Source organism: Vicugna pacos, chromosome 15, assembly GCF_048564905.1.
Source record: "Vicugna pacos chromosome 15, VicPac4, whole genome shotgun sequence".
NCBI classification, from domain to species: domain Eukaryota; kingdom Metazoa; phylum Chordata; class Mammalia; order Artiodactyla; family Camelidae; genus Vicugna; species Vicugna pacos.
In genome coordinates, this window is record NC_133001.1 from 10,203,461 (window position 1) to 10,228,311 (window position 24,851).

The following is a 24,851-nucleotide window of genomic DNA, read 5'->3' on the forward strand; positions in this document are numbered from 1 at the left end:
TTGATCTGAAACATTTATTATTTTTTAAAAAGAAAAGCAACTTCCAGGGTTTGTCATTGTCCATATTTAGCCCAGCAGGTACAGCAATAACTCATTTTTATAACAATGACTCAGAGGCGCTGATGACCCATCCTGTCTTCTGAATTATCACAGATAGAAGAAAGAATTAGAAGAGTTTAATGTTAAGTGCATTTAAAAACAATCATATTCTAATTCTTTTAAATTGGTTATCCACGTATGATAATATAATAGAGCTCAGATAACTAGAAAAGGCGATTGACTAGAATACCCCGTTCCCATCTGGTGTGCATTAATAGGCTTTTTATTACTGCATGTATCTTTATATAGTTTGCAAACTAATTCAACCCGCTTTACACAGCATTAATTGTTCTGTATTGAGTTGGCTCTGGGCTGAACCTATTGTTCATTATCTCATTGTTATTTTTTTTCCTAGTTCTTGGATGGAGTTCCCTCATTTGAGACAGTATTCGGACCTTCGTGTACATGAGACTTGGAGATCATCTCTGCCCATTCTGCTGACATTTACAACGAGGTGACCCACGGCCAGATTAATATGTCCACCAGCTCTGGTCTCGACCTTCGTAAAAGAAAGATCTTGTGCCTTCCCGGAGTACGTGCCAAGCTCCAGGCCAGAAACTGTTTGTGAGCTGGTCGTCAACAGAGGTAACCCCTCCAGGTTCTTATTAATGCTGTGCAAACAAGGGTCTCGTCATTTCAGTAACTATTTGTACATTTATAAAAGCAATACAGTCATGGGAAAAACCAACAAGCACAGCTTGGTAGAATAACCTGCCAAGAAATATCATTGGCCTTATAATAATTTACTACAACTGTTCTTTTTATTCACACTGGGTAGGAAATGCTTCCATCTAACACATGGAATAGGAATATATACAACAAAAAGTTGACTTTTATTAAAAAAAAAAAAAACAACTTCGCGAGGACCGTAACCTGGGGGTTGAAGAAATAATTTTGTGCAGTTTCCGGATCACAATCATATGTCTGCTACCTTTTACAGGGAATGACACAAGTACTGATAGATTTTAAAAACCAGTTACAGAGTTTTCCTGCCTGCAATAGCCTACTATTAAAACATTGCCTTGTTCATACAGCGTAGAAGTTTCTCCTTCTCCACTGTAATTCTGTAAGTGACTAGGGATGACGTGATGAACCCCTTTTAAGGACAAACCCTGCTAATCCTCTTCCAAGTCATCATATATATGCAGTTTCCCATTTTATCAAAAAGTTCATCAAAACAACATCTTGGAAACTGCACAGGGCTTCTGACTGACGTGCGGTTGAGATCCTGAACGTGGCATTCTCACCTGATGCCTGCCATCTTGTTACGCAACAATGTCAACACCTTGTCTCAAACATTCTTATGGCCGCAGCAAGCCATGTGGCAGTGGTGTGGGGTGGACTGTTTTGTACCGCCAGCAGTCAAAACAGTGGCCAGGGGCTCAACGTCTCTATGCCGTGAGCCTGGGGAACCCATTCTCCTATGGAATGGTTTTCTGGAGTCCAGCAATGTCCCTGCAGGTGGCTGAGACATTCTGACCCCTGCTTCAAAGACCCCTGCTTCCTGGGGGGACTTTACTAGAGAAGAAGCCTAATGTCCTCAAAATAGACAATATGGGCCAGGTTGGGGGGCGAGGGAGGGAGGTTGCTTTCGTAAGTCCTGGAAACCATCTCTGATTTTAGCTCTGTGAGAAAGCCGGGAGGTTCTCTGAAAGTGGCAGGCTGGGAGAAGGGCTGGGTCTGAAGTACACTTGGAGAAATGTCAGTTTGCCTTTGGCACTGTAGATTTAGTGCCTGGGCGGCCCCCTCCACAAGGCACTCTGCCTAGATCTGTTTTCCCCTGACTGTACCTTTTATGCCCAAAGGTTTCCCCACTCCCTCACACAATCCCTGCTTGCTTTTGCTTTCTAAAGTTGGGATGGCAATTAGGATTCTTTTATTTCTCAATCGTGACTGATGAGTGGTGAGTTTGTGGAACTGTGACTTGAAGATTGTAAAGGAATCATTGGGCTCCATGGAAAATAGTGCTGTGATTGATTAGCAATGTCTGCCATGGCTACCAGCATTGGTGTGCATGGAATGCCTGCCAGGTCCTATGAATCTGTTCTAAGTAAGGCGAAAGAATGAGGCTGGCTTGATGGGTTTTGGAAGGATCTTTGGCAACCACAGCCCAAAGCACTAAGTTTGTGTTTATTTTATATTCTGCTTTGTTCCTGAAAAGATTTAAGGGTTTTGGCAGTGGAATTTTAAGAGCTGTGGAAAGGTGGAGGGGGAGGTAATTTTGAACAGGCTGGTGCAGGAGGCCCTAAATGATGGCTTCTGATTTTATCCTCGGGTGTTGAAGCCCAATGTTTAGAAAGTGATTATAAGGCTTACTGATGACAACAGATTCAGAAAGACTTGAAGGAGTGGAATGGTTCCCAGACATAGTGGGAGTTTCAGGCAGCTAATAATATTTGTGAGTATGTTGAAAAGCCAAGGAGAAATATATTTGCATCCACACACATGCTTTTTGGGGGATAGATTCCTTATGATATCTCTCAGCTCTGCCTAGAAGTCTCGGTGCACAACTTCACGAAGAAAGAAAAACAGAATCAGTGAAATTGTGTGGTAGGTGCTAATGATGACGTTTTGGGATGATCAACTCACGTCTGTTTCTGGAAAATAGGATCAATCAACTTCATTTTGCAAATGATTTAAATCCAAGCCAAATCTTGATTTTTTTAACATGAATTATTAACAAGTTGCTCTTCGACAATGCTGTTGTCTGCTGATTTAGGGGCCATGTTGGGCCAGAGCCAGCCATCTCTAGCTGCTCACAGCCTGTGGGTTTTAGAAACTGTCAGATGCTCCCATCAATACTTTCCCATCAATGCACACACCTGATTCACTTACACAGCAACATAACAACATACCTTTTCCATCGGTAAACAACTGCCCTCTTCCTCGCTTGGAAATTGGGAGAATTTGGAAAGGTAAATGAGGCGGGGTGTTTTTACTCCTCTGCAAATTCCAGAGCATGCTTTTGGATACCTGTCTGATGTTGAGATTCTTGCCACAACGGGGACCCCCAACCTCCCGCCAAAGTTGTAGGCAAAGGGTTTCTACCTTCCTGGGTGGCACGCAGGGGATGGAGGTGACGTGGAGGAGGGCAGGCAGAGTTTAGAAACCCAGCAGTGTTATTTCTTATCTGACTCTGCATTTCACCCTCAGAGAAAGGAATTTCTTCTGGGTATCCATGAGACACAGTCCCATTTAGAGCATCTCCGCAGTTTCACCGTCTCTGGAACCTTCTAGAGGTGATGGCTGGCTGGCTGTAACTGACTGTCGTGGCCTCAGCATTTGTTGTCAAGCAATTCAAAATTTCGATTTCTTTCCGCTGATCACAAATGTCGGTGCAGTGGTGTCACAAACCAATTTTTAAAGTGTGTGAACGTCCGTGGGCTTTGTCACCACTCATTTCCAAAGTGGAGGCCTCCTGTAACTGGAAAGACATTGTTCTAACACCACAGAGGAGCCTCCTCCCCAGAGTTTCTGAGAGAACCCAGAGCACGAACTGTGGGTTCTAGACAGAAGGCCTAGGGGGAGGCCGGGAGGGGGGCGGGGCCCTGTTGGGAGGCGGGGCCTGAGGAGGAGGGGGGAGGATGGAAGGGGGGGATGGGATGGGAGGGGTGGGAGCGCTGGGGGGCGGGGGAGGGCAGTGGGGAGCAGGGGGTGGCGGGGTGTAGATGGGGGCGGGGGGCGGCGAGGTGGTGTGGTAGGCATTGTTGAGGGGGTACTTGGCAGGCTGGTTGTTCTTGACTCTGGTGAAGTTGATACAGCGTCCCTGGAAGAGAGTCAGAGAGAAGAAAATGTCAGCCGATGCTTGCTGCGGGCTCGCAACCCGGCAGGTGCGAAGTGCAGGGGCTGGGGGAGCCTGAAAGAAACAGGTAGAAGGCAGACACGACGTTTACGTCAGCGCTCTGCTGGCATGCAGTAGAACTTGACAATGAATAAGCCCCCCGGTTCCTTTTTCGGGGCTTACTGTGTTGCAAGATTATTTGTTCGATTTCATTTTTCCTGGAGTCTCCCTCTCCAGGACGCAGAAGGGAAGAGGACTGACCTTAACCAGATGCACAGGGTCAAGGCGAATACGGAGGTCACTGAACTTAATCTCAGCAAGCCTTGCCAGACATGTATTATTACCAGTTGTTCCATTTTATAGATGAGGAAACTGAGGCTTAAAAAAGTTAAGTCACTGTCTCAGGCCACACGGCTAGGAAGAGGTGGGGTTGGTGTCACCAGCAGATATATCCTCCGCTTCCGAGCCCCTGCCTTGCCCAGACCTGTCAGGAACAGTTTCTCCTGCCTTTGCTTTGTTTGGGGAGTTCCCTCTTCTTCCAGATGCTGCTGCACCTGCCCAGGTACCCTTCGGTTCTTAAGAAATACAACCTGGGGACCTTATATTGCAAAGCAGGCATCGACCCTGAATTCTGCTTTTCCCCACCCTTCCTGGGCACCCAGCTGGTCAAGGAAGAATAAACGCCTGGCATCCTCTTGAAAGTCCAGAATCCAAAGCCAGCCCTGGGTAGTCTTCTCGCCCCTGTGGCATCTCCTTTCTGCTCTCCAGAGTCACAGGCCCAACATCCCTGTCCCCCAACAGATAGTCTCAGCAGGCACCTGGGAACCTTCCACCCAACGCTCGGCTCTGCAGGGCACAGGCGCATAGGGGCTCTCCCAGTCACGACTATCTCCTTCTGGTGTCTGGACCCTCCCCTGCTTGCCTGGGCAGGGTAATGACCACTCTTGTGGGACCCTGGCCTTTTGTGAAACTTCCCACACCTCTGGGGGCATCTTCTTCTTTTAAAAAAATTACTTATTGAACTATGGTCAATTTACAATGTTGTGTCAATTTCTGGTGTACAGGATAATGTTTCAGTCATACACAAACATACATATGTTCATTTTCCTATTCTTTTCTATTATAGGTCACTATATGATACTGAATATAGTTTCCCTGTGCTGTACAGAAGAAAGTTGTTATTTTATATGTAGTAGTAAGTATCTGTAAATTTTGAACTCCCAATTTTCCCCTTCCCACCCCCTTCCCCCCTGGTAACCATAAGTTTGTTTTCTATGTTTGTGAGTCTGTTTCTGTTTTGTAAATAAGTTCCTTGTGTCTTTTTTTTTTTAGATTCCACATATAAGTGATATCATATGATATTTTTCTTCCTCTTTCTGGCTTACTTCACTTAGAATGACGATCTCCAGGTCCATCCATGTTGCTGCAAATGGCATGATTTTATTCTTTTTCATGGCTGAGTAGTATTCCATTGTATAAATAGACCCCAACTTCTTTATCCAGTCATCTGTCGATGGACATTTAGGTTGCTTCCATGTCTTGCCTATTGTATATAGTGCTGCTGTGAACACTGGGGTGCATGTGTCTTTTAGAATTAGAGTTTGGGGGCATCTTTTTCTCTCTACTATGCATCCTAGAGGTTGGCAGAATCCCTCCCCAAGGAGGCTGAGGTGGGACGACCCCCACCCCCGGCACTACCCTGTCCCTTTCTCCTCTCTTGCTCATTTTAACCTAATTTTACGCCAATATGGGCATTCCCCTAGTGCTGGGGAGGGAGTGCTGGATTTTTCCTGGCTTCATTCTTCAGGATGGACGCCCATCCTGTGGTGTCCAAGCTGAATGGGATACATCTGGACAAGTCAGGGTTTCCCTTTCTAGGCTTTTTGAGGATGGTGAGGGTGAGGCTGTGGAATTTAAGGATCAATTACCTGAAGGACAAGAGGGAAATACAAGTGTGTGATTTGAGGCTTGGCTTAGGGAGAAGGGGGCAGCAGGGGCACGAGGCATCTTGGTGGGAGCCAGTGGCAGTGGGGCAAAACTTTCCTCCCTCACATGTGTCCACCTCACTCATCCTTCTGATCCCGAGTCAAGTCCCTTTCCCTTCACACATCTTTCCTGGAAAAATCCAGTTTCTACTCCTGCCATACATCCCTCCCTCAGTTCTTGAGTTACGGTCCACACCACACACCAAAGCCTGCATACAACAACAGTTCTATCTATAAATGCCTTGCCTCCCCGCTAGATGAGAAACTTCTGGAAGGCTGTGGCCTGCTATTTTACTTTGCTGTTCCACTGCTGATTTAGGGGTGACAACGCCATAGTTAGGTGCCAGAGCCCCATTGTCTCTGAGCTTGCATTTCATGAGATTAACTGGGACGAAACCTTCTTAGGTTCTGACTAGGGTCCTCCAACTGAGGGAATCTGCCACCATTTTCTCGTTACATTGCCCAGAACTCCCAGACCACGGTCCAACTTTCCCCAGTTGACTCAGTTCTGTGTCCCCCTTGTCCAGGCAGCCCTCTTTTACAGCTTTATAAATCTAAGCCTTGGTTACAGGTTATTTACGATTCTGGAAAAAGCTCTTTCCTTTAAGATGTGAAAATCCTAACGATTACCATCTGCGATAAATCCCTGCAGTGGACACGTCAGAGTTGAGATTTACTGAGATTCTGCCCTTCATTCCTACATAAGCCCAGTCAGACCAAGAGACTCAAGAGATGCATTTCCTTTAAAGATGAAGAATTCCAATGCTGGGGAAGGAGCTACTGGTGCCTGGGGTCGAGTCCCCACGTGGCTTCAGATTTGCTTTAGGGCCAGCCATCCCACTGCTCTCTTACTTGCTTCAGGGATCAGTGATGATGAGGTGGGGCAAGAGAGGAGGTCAATTCACCCAGAGACCCGTTTAATTATTTCACACAATGATAACTAAATATTTTTACCAGAGACAAAATCAGGAGCTTCCAGGATGCTTCTACCAATACTTCTGTTCCTGCCCCAGATTCGGATTCCTAAATGTCTTCAAAAAGATTGGAAAGGATCCAGTGAACAGAAGAGGATCTCTCACACATCTTAGCTAAAGATGGAGTAAAAGGGGGCAGAGGAGGGTGGGAGTGGGAGTGAGGTGGGAGCAAGACCTTCCTAGGTCAGCTCCAGCCATCACAGCCTCTCGGCCATAGCAGCTAAAGGACAGGGGTGGAGCGGGGTCAGGGAGAGGGACAGCGCCCCTTCCTATAGTCAGTAACACCCCAGGGGTGCCTCACAGTCACTGCTCGGAGCACAGATCCTAGCACATTAGAGCTGAACACAGCAGCTCAGAGCCAGACTGGGGGTGGGCGAGGGGGAAATCTTACCGCCTCTGCCACCCTGACTAGTGACACCCCACCGCAAGACGAGGAGGGCAGGGATAAAACACCACCTGCCACTTACAGTCATGAAGAGGATTAACTTAATGAGTGCAGGTGCAGGGCTTGGGACAGTGCCTGGCATGTTGTGTCTGGCTAATGAAGTTGAGTCTAGATGGGGAAACATGCTCAGATGCAGTAATGACCTTGTCTAGTTGGAAGCAGCAGCAGATTTTCTGACTCTTAGTTTAGTGCCTTCTAGGTGAGCTGCAGGCTAGAACCTCTACACGCCTCACTTGGCTTCTAGTATAAAACTGGTGTATGGGGGAAAAATGTGCAGCACTGGACATGTGACCAGAGCCACTCCCAAGGCCCGCTGTTTTATGCACCCTCCTCTCTCTTCCCGTTGCTGCGTCACTCCTGTAACTTATTCTTACAGGACCTCCCTCAGTGCTTTGCACATACAGTTGACAGATGATGCATTTACAAGTACCTGTCCCGAAAAGAAGATGCAGACATTGCATAAACAAATCCCTGGGGTCAGTTACAGTAAGACGCAATCAGGATTTCAGGGAGGGGTGTGGCTACCAACTAAGTTCTTAAAACCTGGAACCAAAGGAGCCAAACAAACACTGTAGCACTTAGACCGTATAATTGGCCTAAAGATCAGTTTACACGATTTCATTTTTTGCTTGCAAGAGGATAATAGACAGGCCAGATGTTCCCAGTGTCATACATCCCAGCAAATCAGTGTTTGCTTAAAAGGTTGCTAGGACAATGGGAGCGCTTAGTTCGTATGCTGATCTTTGCAACCAGTTTAATTCTTTGCGAGATTGTTTGTGGGTGGTTTGATTCAGATCCAGTATTCGGCTTTGACCTCAGTTTCCCTCTGCTGGCCCATTTACAAAATATAAACGCCGATTATTTTCACACATTAGCAACAAAATGTTCTGATTAAACTTTAAGAAGAAAATGCAACAGTATTTCCAGCAAAATGGTGGCTAAGCAGGATGTTAAGTGGTACTCCTCCTGGGCTGAAAACTGCCGTTGGGTTTTGGTTGGCTCTAATAGCGTTGGGAAGATTATTAGAAACATCCAGGCATATCATTCATTTTATTTATTATCAAAACCCCATTAGCTAAGTATTATTATCTTCATTGTACAGGAGACTGAAGGCTCAGACCTATGTAAAAATTTTTTTAAAATATTTTTTTATTGAAGTATAGTATAGTGGTTTACAATGTTGCTACAGCAAAGTGATTCAATTACACATATACGTGTGTAATATTTTTTCACGTGTACATATTCTTTTTCAGATTCTTTTCCATTATAGGTATTACAAGCTATTGAATATAGTTCCCTGTGCTATAGAGTAGGTCCTTGTTGTTTATCTATTTTATATACAGTAGTGTGTATATGTTAATCTCAAACTCCTAATTTATCCCCTGCCCCACTCCTTTTCCATTGGTAACCATAGTTTGTTTACTATGTCTGTGAGTCTGTTTCTGGTTGGTAAATAAGTTCATTTGTCTCATATATTTTTAGAGCCCACATATAAGTGATATCATATGATATTAGTCTTTCTCTTCAGACCTTTTTAAGTAACGTGCCCAGGACTATACAGCCGGTAAATCGCAGAAGTGATTAAAACTTAACTCTACCGCCCTAGTCTCTTACCCCCTTTCACTGTATTATCCTGAATATAGACTAAAAGTGCAAATATTGCCTTGAAGAACTTGTGGATGGTATCACACAGTGCAGCACCTGGCCATGCTCCACCAGCGCCTGACACAGCTGTCGAGAGATCTTTCCGGAACAGCAATCCGATCAATTCACTCCCCAGGTCAGGGGCTTTCAAGACTCCGAATCATCTTTAAAATAAAATCCAAATGCCTTCCTCTGATGGCATGTGCAGCTCTTTGCCATCTGGTCTTTGCTTACATCTTTCAGTTACATTTTTGCTCTTTTATTGCACAGCGGTCAGCCTAGCCCATCCCAAGCTCTCCACAAATATTTGCTTGCTGAGGACTTCACTGTGCCACTCAGTGCTCTTGTCAGTGCCATGCTCCCCCGCCGGCGGATGAGTGTCTTTGAGGCGCCATGGAGGTCTTCTCCTTTTGAGATCTTCATAGCAGCACCAGGTTCAATTTCAAGTTGTCACTCAACACATACCACTCGCACCTCCGACGGTCTCTGAGGTGGAGCAGGCCTTCCTAGAAAGCTCCAAGTTTTCCCTGCACATTTAAATTCTCAGAGGATCTAAGGTCATGAACTCACGGCTGTGAGTTTACATCTCCTCATTCTCCCCCTGATAGTCCCTTTGGACATGTTCTAGACTCCTAGGGTAGGGGTGGTAAGAATCCCGTGTGTTCCCCCCCTTAACTTCCATACTTGAAATGTTGGCGTGTTACCTCTCAAATTACTTTTGGTTATTATTATTATTATTTTTATTGACTTATCCAGAGAAGTTGTTCCTCGACAAAAGTCTACCTAAATTGGAGGTAACACACTCTGAAGAAAATCATGGCAGAGTCAGGATGAAAGATCTTGTTGACCAGATTCTGGCTTCTTCCTGGCTTTGAACTGCAGACACTGATGGTCCAAGAGGAACAGACAGGAAACTGGGGGTGTGGGGCTGTGGTCTGTCTGCCCCGCGGGTCTGGGCTGGCAGCAGAGTTCTACCTCCGGTTCTGCCACCAGCACATTCATGGTGAAACCCCGAGTCCCTTTCTCCCCCGGGGCCTTAGCCTCTTTGTCTGTGACATGGAATTGTGTAGCTGGATGACGTCCAAGGACCCTTCAGCCCTAATATTTTAAAATTCCATCAAAAGTCAAATTGCTTTGGATCCCTTCAACTTGGTTACTTTAACCTGAATTCTTTTGGGGGCAGACAGTTTGCCCATCTTTTTATACTACTTAGTTTGGCTAACTCTTTGTATTGCATGTTTCCACTTGGTCATCTGATTGACAAAACATTAATACACTGAAAATTCCAAACTGGATCCTCCAGGTTCCTCTCCTTTGTTACCGTGGTAAGGATTCCGGCTTGCCTGTGAGTTCTGAATTTGGGTTTGTGGGATGACAGCGGAGATGCGGGAAGAGCTGTGGGCTGATGGTGTGGGAAAGACTTGCCAGTGGTGAGCTCATGTGTGCTGAGTGTTATAAAACATCTGTTTGGGCATCAGGCTCACTCAATGGAGAGGGAGCTGGCCTTCAGAGATGGTTAAAAATACGCCGTGGCTTCCACAGATTAAACCAAATAGTTTCCTATGAACAGAGGTCACTTAAGGAAATTGAATTTCACAGAAAGAATATTAAAATAATCAGATGGAAAAAGTATAACATGCCTGCCAAGTTTCTTCTGACAAATACCTTTATCCCCTGGCCTCGTTCTCCCATTGATTGTCTTGTTTGGAGGTATTTCTCAAGTTACAAGTGGATTTGGTTTCCAAAGTGTGTTTTATGTCAGTTGTTTAGAATTAGGAGCATAATTTCTAACTTAAATCACTCTTGTAAGTGGGGGTTGGTTCCTAAGCAAGACCACAAAAGCTCACTGGCGTGTTGAAGCAATTGACGTAATCCTGCTGAAGTCGGGGCTCCAGTGATAGATGAGACCCAAGCACAGTGACCGGGATGCAGGGCTGGACTGGATGACTCAATCATGCTCTTTTCTCTGTCTGATTCTCTTCGTTTGTTATTTGTGTGTCCATCCTTCTGACAAATGGTCTTTGAGCGCCAACTATGTCCTGGACACGTTCTAAGGGGCTGCAGACGGTGCTGAGCAGCCAGACACAGTCCCTGCCTTCGTGAAGAATACAGTCCAGAGGTGGAGGCAGACGGCAGTCAAATGATAAATTAGGATAAGTTGGGAGTATGGGATTAGCAGATACAAACTACTGTATCTAAAACAGATAAACAACAAGGTCTTACTGTTTAACAGAGGGAACTATAGTCGACAGCTTGTAATAATCTATAATAAAAATATGAAAAAGAATATATAAATGTGTAACTGAATCACTATGCTGTACACTGGAAACTAACACAACATTGTACGTTAACTATACTGCAATAAAAAAAATAGAAAAGAAGCCCATAATACATACTTTTTACTACATAAAACATTTGAGTAGTACCACAAATTAACTTCCCATTAACAATTAAAAAGGGATTCAATGGACCCCAGCAATGATATTTGGGCTCACTGACAGTGGCCTTGGCCATAGTTGACTGGACCGGGAGTGGACACCTAATCTGCGATAAACCAGTCAATTTCTCTCTTCTGTGCATTCGGAATTATGACTAAATTTACAGGCAGTCGCCCAGGTGGGGTTGATCCCCTGAAGAGGGGTGTAAGTGGGAACTGGGGGTGGCCATCTTCTGCATCTGTCAGGGAGAAGCAAGTTCTGATTCTTCCTCTTAAAGATCTTTCATATCCATTCATGCCTCCATGGCCTCACTGCTGCTCATCTTCTATAGAACTTGGGCCACTAAGTAAGCCAGTCTTCCTGCCTTCAGGCTTTCTCTTCCAGTGATATTTTGGCTTCCATATAAAATTTAGATACATGTAAGTAAAAATGTGTGCATATAAACATACACATGCACATGGTACCTAGAGGTATATATATAAGGTGTATACGTGCCTGCATATATACAAATTTGTCTATTTCTATACGTATATATACATACACACGTAGACACATATTCAATATTGCCTTCCTGCTTAAACTCTTCAATGTCTCTCCACCTTCTACAGGAAAATATCCAAGTTCCTCAGCATGAATTGGCCCTGCTCCCTTGGTGTTTCTTTCCACCATTCCACATCCTTTCCTTTTTTTGAGCTCTGGATCTTTGGTCCATCATTGGAAATGAGGACACCGTACTCTGGCTTTTTGTTTAACAGCATTCATTTACGGGCTCAAGTCTAGGACAGGGACAGAGTGGCACAGAGACAGCTGTCTTGCTTTCCTCTTCTTTCCCAAAGAGAAGGGTGTGTCGTGAGTGGTGATAGCACTCACTCGACTCCCTTTTCTCCACCGCACGCTTGCCCGGTCAATAAATCTCACATAATAGCCTGCCTTTTATGTGCTGTTCACGGAAAAGGATCCAAGGTCAATTTCTTTAGTTATTTGATTCATTTTGCTGACACACACGCTGGCATGCTCTCCATAATAACTTCTTTGGATGCCAAAACTGAGGGTAAGATGAAAGCACGGAGGAAATATTTGGTAACAAGAGGGAACTAGAAAAATGAAAGGGTAGAAATAAAAATGGCGAATCTTTAGTGGGACGTGTGTAAACATGGGGTTTGTTAAGAAATACTACTGAGATATGACTTACTGAAGAACAAAAGCCCTTCTTCTAAACTGATTACAAAGTTCTACACTTCCTTTGTGGAAAATGTGGGGGAAAAATAGCACAAAGGAAGGAGGAAGAAGGCAAGGAGGGAAGAATTTCAGTGATAACAATCAGACAGTTAATATTTTGTGCTTATCCATTCAGATCACATACACACACACACAGAGTGGTGCACATATTTACAAAAATGGAATCATCCTCTATCAAAGTTTTTAAATAAAATGCTGTGACCATTTCTCCCCTGCCATTTTCAATAACATTTTCAGTGGTTGCATAATCTTCTGTCACATGGAAGTACCAAATGCAGTTATTGAATTCTTTCCCGGGCAAAATTAAGAGTCTATTTAATTTCTAACTATTCTCATCTTTCTAAAATAAGCTTCTGAAAAATTCTAGAATCAGTTGGTAATCTTTGATTTAGGATTTTTGCATCCAATTTCATATGTGAGACTGGCCATTTTTTCTTTGGTTTTGTGCTATTTTTGTCATCAAGTTTGTGTTGATTTTCCTAAAAGAAATTGGGAAGATTTTCATTTTTTTTATGTGTTCTGTATTTGTGAAATAGGCTACGAATGATCAATTTCTTAAAAGTATGAGAAAATCCTCTCAAAATCTTTCTGGATGTGCTGTTTTTCTTGAGCGCAGCTCTTTGATGACTTTAAAAGATTTTGCCACAGATATTGACCTATCCAGGTTTTGTACTTTTTCTTGAGTCTACAGTCCAGTTCCATAATTTATCCTTTTTTTCAGAAAATTGTTCATTTCCTCAAGATTTTAAAATCATTTGCATATCTGTACTTTGTACACAGGGAATTCTTGCAATTAAACAAGTCTCTGTATTGATGATGATTTCTTTTTGTCATTATTGGTATTATACAAATTTACATGTCCTGATTTTTTTCGACTTTAAAAATTTGTCAATGATATTGGTGTTTCCAAAGAAATTTTATAGACTTATTTCTCCCTTTTACTCTTTTTGCTTGGTTTTCATTAGTTTGTTCTTATATTCATAGAGTCCATGTTTCTAGTGTAGATTTGTTTCAGTTTTTTTTCCTAAGTTTTAACTGAATGCTTAGTTTCTCTTTTTTCATTTTTTTTCTTTTTAATAATGAAAAAAATTAAGGCTATTCTTTTTTCCAATTCATTAAGTTTTTAATTGTGGTGTTATGTGATTGTAAGCCACTATTTTAGAGTGGTTTGTCACAGCACAATACTGAAATAAGTGGCAACTCATCTCTTTGCCTAACAGAGTGGAGCTGAGTATAGCAATTGTTGTGGGTTTCACTTTTTTTTTGTTTGACTCTGAACTTGGCACCCTTCCCAAAGGTGTTGGTAAGGACTCCAGTCTGTGCTCTACTCATTGCCTGACTGGCTAGGACCTCACATGGCTAGAATCCAGGAGAAAGATAAGCTCACTGGATGAGAGAAAGCTATAACCTCAAAGGAAACCATCACACATTTCCCTTTTTGTTCTCTTGATATTCCCTTGACTATTCATTAGGAAATGTAGGCTATCATGGTGATGAGAAAAGGTTGAACTGGGAGAGGACTGGGAAAGATGTTGCAATATGGAAAGGATCTTGCCTTTATGCAAAAGTTTGTACACATGTGCGAGCTTCCTTATGTGAGCCGGGCCTGAGACAACCTAGCCCCTATTCTCATGTGGCCAGTGAGCAGCTCAAGGTTGAAAGGTCTCCCCTGCGTCGGCAGTCAAGTGAAACACATATGCCCCAAATGCCATTTTAAAAATATTTTAATAAATACCCTGAGAGGGAGGAAACACAGTAAGTTAAAGCAATCTTGCCACCCAAATGCAGATGAGTAGACTCTGTCCTAAGGTTACCTGAAAGGCTGCCAAGTGCCCATGTCTAACCTATGCCTGAAGTGACAGTTAGTTACTTGTCGTACAAATAAGTGAATTAGTTAAGCCCAGGAAGAGAAGGACTCACTCTGATGGCTCCTGACGAGACAACATACACAGTGACACAAGGAATTGCTTTACGAACAAAACTTCCCCATTTGATGCTTAAACCTCTTCCTTAAGTCTCATCATTATATAAAACGTGGGCATATTATGTCTGCACCTGTCTAGTTCTAACTGACAAATCTTAAAAAAAAAAAAAAAGGGATTGGAGAAAGGCGATCCAGGAAAAGTGATCAGGTGGTCAGAGGGCTGTCAGTAGGGACTGGCTCTAAAAGGTCAGAACTCTCGGGGTAGTAGGACAAAGACATATGCAGGGATTCCATGGGTCGTATATTTTAGAGGTGGAATTAAGTGCAAACGTTTGTTAGGGGGAGGGTAGAGCTCAGTGGTGGAGCTCGTGCTTAGCAGGCATGAAGTCCTGGGTTCAATCCCCAGTACCTTCATTAAAAACAAAGCATGCAAACCAACAAACACCATAAAAATTTCTTTGTTGACTCAAGAGGAAGCAAATGGTGCTGAAAGGTCTGAGCTGGTGGAGCATGCCCTAAATATTGTTTCTTTGCTTTTTTAAAAACTAGCCATTTGGTACTAACCATCCTCTCTTCATTGGTGGCAACAAGTTTAATATACTCTCCATGGGTCCTGTTGAGCAGAGCAGCAATTATTTCTCCAAAAAGCCTGGTATTAATTGACATTTTGGATGGGTTTCAGTAATAATGTTGCTTTAATGCACTTTTCTAAGATTTAAAAAACACCGTGGCATGGTCATGCCGAGTGAGTGGAAGTCTGACTCAGGGTGAACTAATTTTTCTGGAGCCTTCCTTCTCTCCCTTTCTGTCTCTTCCAGTTAACAATCTTAAGAATTTCTTCCCTGTCCTTCTCTGTGATCCCAGTTAAATGACTCTGACTACTTAGAACTGTCATTAAGATAGCCTTTCTATTTATTATTTTATTTATGTTGAGATAATCGGCCTTAAAAAATTGGTGCCAGAACATAAACTGAGATTGCTTAGCCAAGAGCATTATTTAGCTTGGATGTGAAGTGCAAAATTATGAGATGACTTATTCTTCTGGTGCATAGCTCTGACCTCACCCTGCCCCACGTATACAAGCTCATGGGTGAAGGTTTGTTTTCTTCTTCTGCACAGTGGGAGGAATCCCATCTTAAGGATGGGTTCTTTTCCCAGGCCTGTAGCTATCACAGTGTTTTTCCTAAGTGGAGAGAATATTAATTAAAAAATAAAGAACATTGTCCATTGCGTTGTATGCAAATATTTTCTCAAGGGCTTAACTTCCAAAATATACAAACAGCTCAATAACAAAAATAACATAAAACTCAATAACAACAACAACAAAAAAAACCAAACAACCCGATCAAAAAATGGGCAGAAAACCTAAACAGACATTTCTCCAAAGAAGACATACAGATGGCCAATAGGCACATGGAAAGAAGCTCAGTATCACTAATTATCAGACAAATGTAAATCTAAACTACAATAAGGTGTCACCTGACACTGGTCAAAATGGTCATCATTAAAAAGTCCACAAATGATAAATGCTGGAGAGGGTGTGGAGAAAAGGGAACCCTCCTACACTGTTGGTGGGAATGTAAATTGGGGCAGCCACTATGGAGGACAGTATGCAGATTCCTTAAGAAATTAAAAATAGTGTTACCATATGATCTAGCAGTCCCACGCCTGGGCACATATCCTCCAGAAAACTCTAATTCAAAAAGATACATGCACCCCAATGGTCATAGCAGCATCATTTACAATACCCAAGACATAGATGGAAGCAATCTAAATGTCTATCGACAGATGAATGGATAAAGAAGATGTGATGTATATATACAATGGAATACTACTCAGGCATAAAAAAGAATGAAATAATGCCATTTACAGTAACATGAATTGGACTTAGAGATTATCATACTAAGTGCAGTAAGTCAGACAGAGAAAGACAAATATCATATGATATTTCTATGTGGAACCTTTAATGAACTTATTTACAAAACAAACAGATTCACAGACATAGAAAACAAACCTATGGTTAACAAAGAAGAAAGTGGGCAGGGGAGGGATAAATTACCAGTTTGAAATTAATGGATACAAACTACTATATATAAAATAGACAACAGGGTCCTACTCTATAGCCCAGGGAGCTATATTCAATATCCTGTAATAGCATTATGGAAAATAATATGAAAAAGAATATATAGATATGTATAGCTGAATCACTTACTGTATGCCAGAAACTAACACAACATTGTAAATGGACTATACTTCAATAAAAAAGAGCATTTTGCTCTTGTGGTTACTATTGTATGGCCAGTGAGTGGCACCTATGAGGGAATGTGTTCTTTAGGTTCTAAGAGACTGTTGTAATGGCTAAACTTCCTATCTGAGGGACCAGTCACTTGTTACAAAGTTAAAAGTTGCATACTAATCGCCCCTACCATTCCCGGAGCCAGGCTTGGTGCTACATCCACATCACCTACGTCATCTCGTTTTGTGCTCCTAATAGCACTGTTGGTTACTATTATTACCATCATTCAAAAGTGCAGAAATGGGCTCAGAAAAACTATGTAATTTGTCCAGGGTCTCTCTGCAAGTAAATGATGGAGCGGAGATTTAAAACCAGCTTTGTTTAATGCTAAACTCTTTCTTTTGAACATGTGCTTTTAGATTGGAATGCATCTAGCACAGAAAGAATCAAGAAGTATGTCTACTTAAAAGAGTTGGCCAGCAGTAACATTATACACTTGAGCGTTTACTTTGGGTCCCAATACCTCCCCGCTCCACCATTCTCTTCCAGCTTTCCATGGCTCTGTGTTTAACTTCCTCAGAGTTTTGGTGCCCTCCAGCCGCCCTTCCTGGAGAAGCGCTCTATTTCTCTGTTCTTTCTAACCAAAATTTGCTAGTCCTGTGTGTCTTTCCCTTTCAGTCTTTCTCTGTGCTTTGTATGTGACAAAGCTCTAATCTGAACCATGAGTTGGGTCCACCATGAAGGTTTATTCCTTAATGGGCACTTTCTTTCCATGCCCACAAATATATATTGTAACAGAGATGGCTAATTGCCTCCCATATCCGTTTTGACTTTCTTCCTTTAGCAGTAGAAACCCGGAGTTTCAATGGGCACAAGATCATACGGTAATGATTACATTTCCCAGCGTCCCTTGTGTAAGTTGGTTCAAGAGGCGATGAGTGATGCTGAAAGGGCTGACCTAGTGTGATGCATGAATTTGCAGGTGGGGGTGGCTTCCTTTGCACCTGTCTTCTCACCAGTTGGACGTAAGCAGAAGTGATGTGTACAAATTCTAGGCTGTGCCTTAAAAGGAAGGGGCATACCATTCCCTCTTCCTGTCCTGGACTATGCAGCAGAGAGCGTGCTCTTGGGATAGAGGAGAAACAAGACAGAAGGAACCTGGTCCCCTGACAGCATGGAGCCACCATATCGACCCTGGATGGCTTATCCTCAGCAGGTTACATGTGAGGAAAAAAGTTCTATCCTGTATAAGCCTATATTATTTTGGGATTTTGCTAGATCAGCTGAAACTGTAACCTTAATAATAGAACTCCTAAAGGGAACCTCCTGAGACAGTGTTTTACTCTGAAGAGTAGCCCCAGTTCTGAGCATCTGGGGTGCCGTGGCAGGCAATTGTGGCAGGCTAGGCTTTGGGATGCCTCTTAAATTTTGACCATGCAGTTGGCCGCCCACCCCAAATTTACACAGGGTGATCCCTGCCCAGCTGGCTCTGAGGAGCCTCTGACATTTTCCTGGACTCGTCTGCTTTTCAGGTAAGGGCTACTATAATCCTGCCAGAGGGCCTCTCAAATTGAAACCAAAGGAAGACAGTAGTCAAAGCCCTGAAAGGTCATGGCTGATACTTGTGATCAGCCAGACATAGAAATGGAAAATTTATAGCACTCAAAATCTGGGATTCATTTAGGAGTAAAAAGCATTATTTAAGTCATCCAACCTCAAAATTGGTTTCAGGCCTCCACTGGGCCCCAGTGCTCTTCCTAATTACAGGACCACGTAGAGTTGGATCTGAACTGAGACCATGACCCACTATCAACAGGCCTCCTCTCCATGGGGCAGGAAACACCTCACTAATTCGGGCTCGCTAATTAAATATTTGTGATAATTCTTCCCAGGCTCGGCTGAGCTTATGTTCTGTGGGTTTGTTAGGCTGATATTTAGAGAGAATATAAAGCAGGAATTTTTAAGAGGAAAAAAATGCATCTTAAATCCTTTGGAAAGAGGCAGGATATAAAATCCAGAACGCTTTTGTGGATTTCAGCAACTTCACTGTAAACAGAGGATGTTGCTAATGACCAACGAATTTTATTTGTTCAGTGAAAGTGGACTCAGTAGGGACCTCCATTTGGAGAGACTGTGAGTGGCATCGCCTGATTCTTTTCTGTCCATTTACACTGTCCCTCCTGTTGCACAAACTCTGACCAGGACAGCAAAAATTCATCCAGGTGCCTGCATCCTTCTTGGCTTGAAATCCTTCTTGGCTTCCTCCTGCTGGTTATGTTGCTGCTCCTGGCTTTCTGCATTTACTTCCTGAACACTCTTCTGGTCCCAGGCGCTCCCATTCCTATGGGTTGATGCGACCTTTGGAACTACCTTGACCTTTGTCTCCTTTGGCTGCATGGCCTGCTCTGTGTCTTCCCCAAATGGCCAGTCTTTTACCAGGCCTCCCTCGACACGGGGCAGGGAGTGGACTGGAGCAGGTGATCACATTTACCTGACAGGGATGAGGCTTCCACTGAGGAAATGATGAATCAGGCTTTTTGTTAATTTGCTTTGTGCTCCCTCTTCCCCTGCCTCAATTTAGCTCCAACTCAGTAAGGCTATCCTGTGTAAGTAACTCTATTTGCTGGTTTGGCTAGGGCAGCCGGGGAATGTTAGCTGCCTTCTTCCTGTTTGCTTGCTTTGGAAGGACTGAGAGCTTAGGGCCAGGAGGGTCCCTGGACCACAGGGAAGAGCACAATGCTGGGAGAGCCTTCACCTCTTGGCTCAGTAGGAGGCGAGGATGTGAAGACCTCCAAGATACTGCCCTTACACATGACCCCAAATTCTTTACTTCCAAGGACCGAAAAGAAGGCAAATTTTCCAAGGAACTCTGATCCACACTGGACATGAGCAAAAGGCGAAGATCCTCTTCCTCCAGGTAGTCCATCCCACCGTCTTCTGCCTCCCAACTAGTTTCTCTGAGACCCCGCTTGCCCCTTTTCCCAATCCACCTTGTTGCTAAGATCCAAAATGCTGACGTGGCCAGCAAGGTAGGTCCTGAATGGCCAGCCTCCTCTCCTGCTCCTCCACTCTCCCCACCCTCTAGTCCTGCAGCATCCTTTCAACTCCATGATCATCTCTACTTCATGGCCTTTGCACGTGTTCTGCCTGGAACACGCTTCCCCCCCCCCGAACTTTGCTTGGCTAAATTCTGCTCATGCCTCATGTCCCAGCTCAGTGCCTTCCTTGGAGGGGTTTTCCCGCCCACGTCCCATCTCAGCGAGGCCCACCTGGGACTCTCTTTCACAGTCTCCTGCCCTCTTCCTCTTCCACCTTTGTCATTATTTATTTGTGCTTTTGTCTCTCTCTTTGCTACTATACTGAGAGCCCTCTGCTGACCACTGTATTTCCTTCACCACCCGGGGCCTGGCCCACAGAAGGGCTGCCAGGGTGTTTGTAAAATAAAGCAGCAAAGAAGCAGACCCTGCTTCCCAGGAACATGGCGGAATACCTGTCAGGTACCACATGAAGCCCCATGAGCATTATAATCCTACTGGTATCCTGTGAGTGAGCTTAAAAGTCCACCTAATGGGCACAGGGTGGTCATTGTTCTAATAGCCATGGTTTATCCAGGCCTTCATAAGTTATCCTAAAACCTCACCACAACCTTGTGGTAAGGTGGGTGTCATTGTAAGGTAGGTGTCATTACCCCCATTTCAAAGATAAAGAGTTGGATGCTCTTGAAGGCTAAGACCCTTCTCCAAGGCTGTCCACACAGGGTCAGGATTCAAACCTAGATGGATCGGACTCTGAAGCTGGTGTGCTCTCCCCTCAAGGCTGCTGCCCTTGGTATTTCTCTGGCCTCCAAGCATTATAGACTGTGGGAGGTGGTGATACCCAGAGGGGCTTCTCCCCGTATGATCCCAGAACTACAGCAAATTCAGGCAGAGAACCTAAGTAAGCCCTGGGCGTCCAGACAGTCTGAAGACAAGAAAGGTAATTTATGCTTAGTAAAAGCGATCTTTGCTCAATCTCTGAAGACCCTGCAGTGGGTGGGGGGCTAGAAGTTTGGCCCATTCCCCCTTCAGCCTCCATAGTCACCAGTATCCTCCCAGTTCACCAAGGAAGAGAAGTCTTGAGGCTGAGAGAGGTGGCTGGGAGCCAGGCAGAGGAATGCCACGGTGCGGCAGTGCGGGGGCACGCGGAAAATCGGAGCAGCTCACTCTGCTCTTCTGGGCCTTTAGCTGTAAACTGGTACAGGAACAGATAAGCAAAAAGCTCAGTAGAAATAGCAATGATCCTTGTCCTCTTTTTGGCCATCACAATTTCCACCTGGTCTTTCCATGTTTCCCAGCCTTCTTTCTTTGAGGGCAGAGACATTATCAAATCATTTGGTCTAAAAGAAGCTTCTGGGATAGCATCAGACCCTTGCCAGGTGTTCAAGAGCTAAGCTGTCCGAAGGGGTTGAAGAACCACATTGTGAGGTTATTCTTTCTCAGCTCAACTCTCTCCTCCTTTGTTTCTCCCCCACCCATGAGGTTAATGCCTCTGGGAGTGTGCTGAGCTGAACTCCAGAACTTCTTTGCACTGAGACATCCTCTTCCTATGCCTCCACTTGGGGCATGTTCGGCCCACCACTGGGTCTGGTATTCTCCACTTCAGGAGTCCTCTGTAAACATCTTGTGCAAATCCCACTTCAGATGGATCCAGGAGAATCCAGGAGAGAAATTCCCTAGATATCGGCACCCAGTAACTCAGTATCGTTATCTATCCTTTTGAGGTCAGGGAAAAGAGCTCTCAGGATTGTTAAATTTGGGGAAGGGGACACAGGAAGGTCAACTTTTGATGGGAATCCAGGAGGCAAAAGGATAAAAGTGTCTACTGCACTAAAGAGAAGGGATGGGAGGGGCCCTGAGCTTGGCTGGGAGAATCCCAGAAAAATGAGGAAAAGTGGTACCAAAGATATGTCCACGCATCTTTTGACCTAGGGCTTCCCTTTCCAAATTTGTGCAAATTGCCCAGGAAAAACTGGTTTGATCTCCAAGAAGCTCTCTGTTCATATGTTATTCACCCAGTATAGTGTGGATTCATCACAAAGTGTTGAATACTTAGGAATACTTTCATAGAAGGGAGTGGAATTGAACTCCTCTGTCCCATGTGTCATTTTCAGAGGAAAAGGACATTTTCAAAGCTGTCTGATTTACGTGCTTTTGGAAGGAAGAGCAGGATCTGAATCAAGAGATGCACAGGTCTGAGGATTGCTGTGCAGGATGGGGTGATAATCCTTTATGTTCTCATGAAGAACATTAGCCTGAGCTCACGGTGGGGTATCGAGGAACTCTGTAGTGTAATGGGACGCAAGGCTATTTTCTGAAGCTTTGAAGTAGGACATTTTCTGGCTGAGGTAGGATTCGGGGGCAAGGGAGACGACCAGGGAGGGAAAAAGGTGGTAGAACTAAAATGAAGAACAGCAAGAGGACATGGTTCTTTGCATGAACAGAATGGTTCTATGAGGAGCTGTAGCCTAAATTAGAGGCCAGTAACCATCTCGATTACCATCAGCCCATTTTCAAAGCATGTCGACACAATCCAGTCAATAAAAACAAACAAACAAACAAAGAAACAGCAGGGTGGAATCGACCTAAATGTCCATCGACAGATGACTGGATAAAGAAGATGTGGTATATTTATACAATGGAATACTACTCAGCCATGAAAATAATAAAATAATGTCATTTGCAGCAATACAGATGGACCTGGAGATCATCATTCTAAGTGAAGCAAGCCAGAAAGAGAAAAGAAAAATACCATATGATATCACTTCTATGTGGAATCTAAAAAAAAAAAGACACAAATGAGCCTATTTATAAAACAGAAACAGACTCACAGACATAAAAAACAAACTTATGGTTACCGGGGGGAGAGGGGGTGTGGGAAAGGCTAAATTGGGAGTTCGAGATTTGCAGATACTGCGGAGAGGGTATAGCTCAAGTGGTAGAGTGCATGTTTAGCATGCACGAGGTCCTGGGTTCAATCCCCAGTCCCTCCTCTATGAATAAATAAATAAATAAATAAACAAACAAACAAACCTAATTACCTCCCACCCCCCAAAAGATTTGCAGATACTAACCACTATATATAAAATAGATAAACAAGAAGCTTATACTGTGTAGCATGGGGAACTATATTCAATATCTTGTAGTAACCTATAATGAAAAGGAATATATTATGTATATATGTATGACTGAAAGATTATGTTATACATCAGAAATTGGTACCACATTGTAAACTGACTATATATCAAGTAAAAAAAGAACACACACACACAACAGTGATTTCAACCTACTGCTTTCAAGAAGGTTGTCAGTCATGTAAACCTGACTTCTTTGAGATTCAGGTATAATATTCATACACAACCTGACCAAAAGGGCAATATCTTTTTTTTTAATTCTTATTTTTTTATTGAAGTGTAGTCGATTTACAATGTTAGTTTCAGGTATACAGCAAAGTGATTCAGTTATACATACATACATATATATGTAATATATATTTTTTTCAGATTATTTTCCATTACAGCCCATTACAAGAAATTGAATATAGTTCCCTGTGCTTTTCAGTAGGTTCCTGTTGTTTATCTGTTTTATATACAGTAATGTGTATCTGTTAATCAAAAGGGCAATGTCTTTTATCGGAATGAAAGGAAAATTCCCAAAGTTCATATGCCTTGGAAAAGGAAATCCTATTTCCTTCTTAGACTTGCTCGTGCCAGAGAGAACCTGGAACCGGTATTGATACAGGTCATTTTTCAAAGGCTATTGACACAGCTGGTTTTTAAAGTTACCTTAGGTGCTATCCAGAAGCAGGGGCCCTGGCCATAGTGTTACCATGGACAGCATCCAACCTGCCTGTTGGCAGGACAGTGTGGCGATAGGAGCACAGTTTATGCAACAGAGTTTAAAACTCAAAGGGGAAGAGTGGAGGTGTGGCTTCTGCTCACCTGCAGTAACCCAAAGGCTAACTGGAATTTGGTATGTATTTGGTATACATCTACATCTGAGATTAAACAAATAATCTGTAATGCTGTAATTTTTAGCCATTTTCTCCTCTAGGTAATTCATCTCTCTTTTCCTAGTTTTCCGATAGTCTTTGACATCTGTTTGATTTATGCTGACTTAATGGACCCAACACACAATGAAAATAAGGAAAATGATTTCATTTTAGCAAACCTCCTGAAAAATTAAAACATTACTTTTGGTCATGATGATGATGATTCTTGAAGCGTTGGCCCTTGTTCGAACTAAGTTACAACGATGCCCTCCCAGTTTGGATCAGCCTTACTGGCACTTAAAGGGGACAGCTCTGAGTTACTTTGCTCATGCAGAGGGCTGTCCTTCCGAGGAGAACACTTCTTCATAGTTCCACTGTGTAATGAAGTAAGAAAGCTCAGAACCGCCATCTCTCCAGGTTGGTAAATTAGTAGGAGGGAAAACTCCCCAATCCAAAAAGAGTAAACAGTGAGAAGGGAAGGGAATCTGTAGGGGGCTTAGAAAGGGAGATGCTTCCTGAAGAGTCACAGGTAGCATCTGGGTGACGTTGACAGAAAAGGTTGCTTCTAGTGTTATTTACAAAGAGGGGCTGGCTGAGTAAGACATGGCCCTTCCTCTGGTCTGTCAGTGTCCAAGTTGATGGTCATTGAGTCAGTCTTGTCTTTACAACTTTCCTTCCTATCCATGCATCCTTGACGTCATCTCAAGGTATAGATCATTGTCCCACCAGCACAGCCCCCCGGGGGCCTTCTGAATAGAGGTGACCCGATGCCAGCTCAGAGCTGCTCTGGGCTGGAGGAGACCCCTTTCCTTGCTTCTTTAGGACCCACAGGGACCCCCAAAATGTGGAACATGAGGGACAAACGTATGCATTCTTTAAATAAATGAAAAGGTGCCACTTCCCCTTATATCTAAAAGTGTATTTAAGAGTGAACAAGGAGCAGTTTTAGAAAGTGATTATAAAATTGTAATTTATGCAAGACAAAACCTCAGAGAAGGTTCTGGGCTGTGCGAAAATGGTTTACAGACCACAGATGTCGGAGTCCCCACCACTTCAGAAC

At 43.5% G+C, this 24,851-nt stretch overlaps 1 protein-coding gene across 1 annotated transcript in view; it reads right to left on the minus strand.

Moving 5' to 3' along the window:
- Positions 1–24,851, minus strand: part of ANTXR1 (ANTXR cell adhesion molecule 1) — a 217,688-nt gene continuing 192,837 nt past the window's right edge. The window contains exon 18 of the mRNA XM_006201540.3: positions 1–3,865. Coding sequence (XP_006201602.2) covers positions 3,605–3,865 — 261 coding nt within the window. The 3' untranslated portion in view covers positions 1–3,604. The remainder of the gene's footprint in view (positions 3,866–24,851) is intronic.